At 48.3% G+C, this 4,017-nt stretch overlaps 1 protein-coding gene across 1 annotated transcript; it reads left to right on the forward strand.

The window, feature by feature from the left end:
- Positions 1-952: 952 nt before the first annotated feature.
- On the forward strand, positions 953-1,965 carry GGI43DRAFT_80758 (uncharacterized protein). The gene has a single exon (XM_083210336.1). The coding sequence runs from the start codon at positions 1,571-1,573 to the stop codon at positions 1,883-1,885; it is 315 nt and encodes a 104-aa protein (XP_083059531.1). The 5' UTR covers positions 953-1,570; the 3' UTR covers positions 1,886-1,965.
- Positions 1,966-4,017: the final 2,052 nt, after the last annotated feature.

Here is a 4,017-nt window from a genome sequence, read left to right on the forward strand (position 1 = left end):
TACGGGATACCGCTCTTTTGCTCCCAGAACAAATCAAGAACATGCAGAGAGTTCGAGCCTATACCGCCGTTTTGATAACCCCCTGCCGATGGCGACATGAAAGGAGATTGAACCTGTTCGATAAACTGGCGGTGCAGGGCCCCTTGAATTGTCTGGGGCAATGCAGGGCCCTGACAGGCTCCGTAATTATGTGCTCGTGGCATACTGTACCAACACGCTTCAATCTCATACAGTGCCATAATACGGTCGATATTCGTATCTGGGCTTCTGAATACGTGTCCCCCCCAGCGAGGCTCACAAGCTGAATTAACCCTCCGACTGTAATGGGAATGCATCCTTGCGGGCTGAGACAGCCAGAAAGACGCCTGCGCAGGCGGAACCAGCGCATCGTGTGCCCTGCAAAACCGCGCGTCGGCGTGCCGCGTGGCAAAGCAGCAGGCAGCTCGATGCTACCCAAATAGATTAAACGGAGCCCAGAGATGGGTTGGTCGGGCTGCAAAGGAAGAGTTGGGAGAAAGTAATATAGGAGACAAAAAAGAACCGTTTACTCTGTATATGAAAAAGTCGGAGACGACAAAAGAACCCAAGCTCTTCCGTCTTGTCGTTGTTGGCCTCACACCCCCCCTTTTTCCCATTTGACTACCCCCTTTTTTTGCTCCGGTTTCTGGTGACCTAGCAGTTGAGTCTGGCTGCCGTCACCGCTGTCAGGATGCCGTCAAATATGTGTTACCTTCAGCTGCCCTCGTTGAGCAGCCCGCGTGTCCGAACTCTTGGATAGCTGGGCGCACCCCTCCCGAAGGCCAGTGCCAGAATCAAAGAGCCTAGCACCGCCACCAGTGTCGTGCTCATACTGTCACTGTCGCTTCATCCTTTGCCAATGCCTACTCGTAGGCAGAAGTCGAAGTAACCTGCCTATCAGTACGGAGGCCCGGCGCTTTCGTGGGTCATCCTGACATGTTCGAAACATCATCATGATTTCCTGTTTTAACCCCTTTCCGGCTGGTCCCGGCCAAATCCACCCCCAGTCCTGTTTTTCCTAATTCACACTATTCAGACACGCCCCCTCCCTCCGCAACTTGCGCTTATGGGGCCCGAGACTAGGACTAGACAAGGGAGGGAGGCGAGGCTCTTCGGTGGGGACGCACGTTTGCTAGTTTTTTCCCGACTCTGACTCGAGCGCTGGGGCCGCTCCTCGGCCATCTCAGACTTGATATATCTTGCTCCCTACTCCCCCGGATGGCGCCTAATATCTTAGTTTCTTCTTCTCCATATCAACAAACCTATTTCATAAGAACACCACAACATCGAACATAATTATATACCACCACTTGAATACGATATACAATACCGGATCAGGATCCGCAATACAAACAACACGCGCCTAACTGCCATATCATATAATACCTGAACCTGAACGCTGTCTACTACTATACTGAAGCATACTTGATCACCGCTTCACGATCCGAATATCTTAATCCTTGAACAACACACAGGGATATCAAATAAACAAATCAATCAATCAATCAACATATTTTACAAATCAACTGCGCTGGCCGCTTCAAACTTCAACATGTCACCAATGTCATCAGACTCATACTACATCCCCAACCTGCAAGCCATGGACACCTCCGCTCACGAGCTTGACTTCAACTCCCAAACATGGATCCAGCCCATCATCATCGAGGACGAGGATCTCATGTTTGGCGGCAAGGCCCTGAGCGAATGGTACGAGGAGGACCGCTCGCGCCTCAGCAGCGTTGGCAGCAGCAGCGGCAGTGATGACGGCAACCAGAGCCCCGAGGAGGAGGAGGAGCACCGAGGACGAGAGCGAACGAGGAGGCACCACCACGATAAGAAGACTCTGAAGAAGTCTCACCGAAAGTAAATGGGATCAACCGACACAATACCATTTGCTACTATGCAGTGATGATTTGCGTTCTTGATGACGACTTCATCCTGCGCCTTTACATCTTTCTAGGCTGCAATCCATAATCTTGCAGTCTACTTCTCTCATATACACCACATACATCTACTCGACATCTTTTATGCAACGCCTCTCATCTATATTACGACTCGTCCCACTTGCTTCAAATATCCATACTCCAGCTACAGCGCATCACCACTTTAGAATGCGGGAAAGAGAAAAGAAATCATTTATTATCATCGGGTTACACATGGCGTTTTTTTTATATTTTATCATCAAATCATTCCCTGGTTGCATCGGGAATAGCGCGGGCTTGACCTTATTCATGACTCTGGGCTCTCTCTTATCTCTCTTTTGGCGCCCCGGCTTTTCTTACATGGTTGGGCAATTTCTTTTGGCTGACTCGGTGCGGTCCAAATGGATCTATTTTTATACCCAAGGGGATCTTTGCTTTTTTTTGGTTTTATTATGGGATTACATGTAGAACATTGTTTCTTACACATTATTTTTTACGAGGGGTATAATGCAATGAGCTGATATGAGTTATTGATGCTTGGGACAAAGTCGAATGGGAGATGGTTGGACGTTGACAGAAGGGATTTCTTAGCAGAGTCTCTTACACATACAAACTGAATGGCAGGAATACCATAACAATAAACAAATCTACAAACAAAACTACCTCTGAATTTGACTCATTATCGTGACATGTGCATGACATGTGGAAGACGGGAAACAAACTCGGCGCGAGTAAGGGTCTACCTCTATAGAGTAATTTTCTGTGATTCGCGTGCCGTGCGGCGGCCACACACTTGTTACGCCACGCGCTGTTTTTAGTTGTTTTTCCCGATGTCCTTCTTTTAATACCTTTTTCGGAAGGGAACACCGCGGACCGCTTGTGTCGGAGTTGGTCCGACAAAGGAGCGTTAATAGGACCGTTGGGGGTTTCTGTTGATCCTATTGTTCTGGTGGGTTGAGATGGACCAACAACTAACACGGCAGACAGCGACACAGATTCTATAGATGGTGGACGCTGGCAACTGATGAAAGCACTTTACTAAACGCACACAACTAAATATACATTCAGCTTTCAGCTCGTATCGCATTTACATTCCTTTTTATTCACGACCGCGCATTTCTCCTTTTTTTTCAGCTGCCTATCCCACCACACCCTCTTCCAAAACGCGTACCGCGACACCGGGAGGCAAAAAAGAAGAATGAGTCGTCGGTGAATGGTTTCGGCGATCCAAGAGGCCGGATCCTCAGCTAGCTGACCCTTAGCTAACTGAAGACGTGAGTGTGTGTGGGGAAAGAGCTGGCAGGACGACGCGGGAAAAGGGGACCGAAGAATGAAAAACTTTTTCTGTGGCTTTTTTTTTCTGTGGAGGGGAGGGGGGGAGGACAGTTTTCTGTTTATTTTTACTGCTTTTGAATAAAGGCCCGTTGATTGATTGACGTTGCGACGTTAAGGTTGTGGGTAAAGAATGAAGAGGGAAGAAAAATTTTAACGGTGTGAGTGGGTGTACAGTATGTGGGCAAAATGGCCGAGGAGGTGTTTGCTCTGGTTTTGCTTGAATAGGGGATGTGGCTTTTTTGTGTTTTACGAGAGTCTGTTGCTCTTGGATAAGCGTTTCTCCTGGTAAGAAAGAGAGAGAGAGAGAAGAGAAGATGGGCTGCTTCCTGCCATTGTGATGTCTATTCTGGCTTTCGTATTGAGTGTTTCTAATAATAGCGGCAGGCTTCATTATGGCTGCTATTGTTGCTGCTGGTGTTGCGTGCTCCTCCTGACGGCAGCCCCGAGTTATTCGGCACTTGGGATGCATCTGCCGCCGTGGGCCAACACGTGTCGCAACCCCATACTATGCTTGAGACCCTCTTTTTATCGTCGTAGCTATTAATGCTACACGATGCTATGGGGTACGAATACCGTGGCTAGGAATACTGAGTAGTATTACTATCTATCAATACTGTACAAGGTGTCTAATGTAGCGCAAGCTGTTTTGTATGCATGTGTATGTACGCATTCATGCACTGCCAGCAATAAGGGGATCCCCTGCGCGGAACTTCTTCCAGAAGCAGGTTCGGAGCATTTTCTT

Source organism: Trichoderma evansii (genome assembly GCF_050947405.1).
Source record: "Trichoderma evansii strain SZMC 28006 chromosome Unknown GGI43scaffold_13, whole genome shotgun sequence".
Taxonomy (NCBI): domain Eukaryota; kingdom Fungi; phylum Ascomycota; class Sordariomycetes; order Hypocreales; family Hypocreaceae; genus Trichoderma; species Trichoderma evansii.

Coding starts and splice junctions, on each gene's coding strand:
- GGI43DRAFT_80758 (XM_083210336.1), top strand. CDS start 1,571: ATGTCACCAATGTCATCAGACTCATACTACATCCCCAACCTGCAAGCC.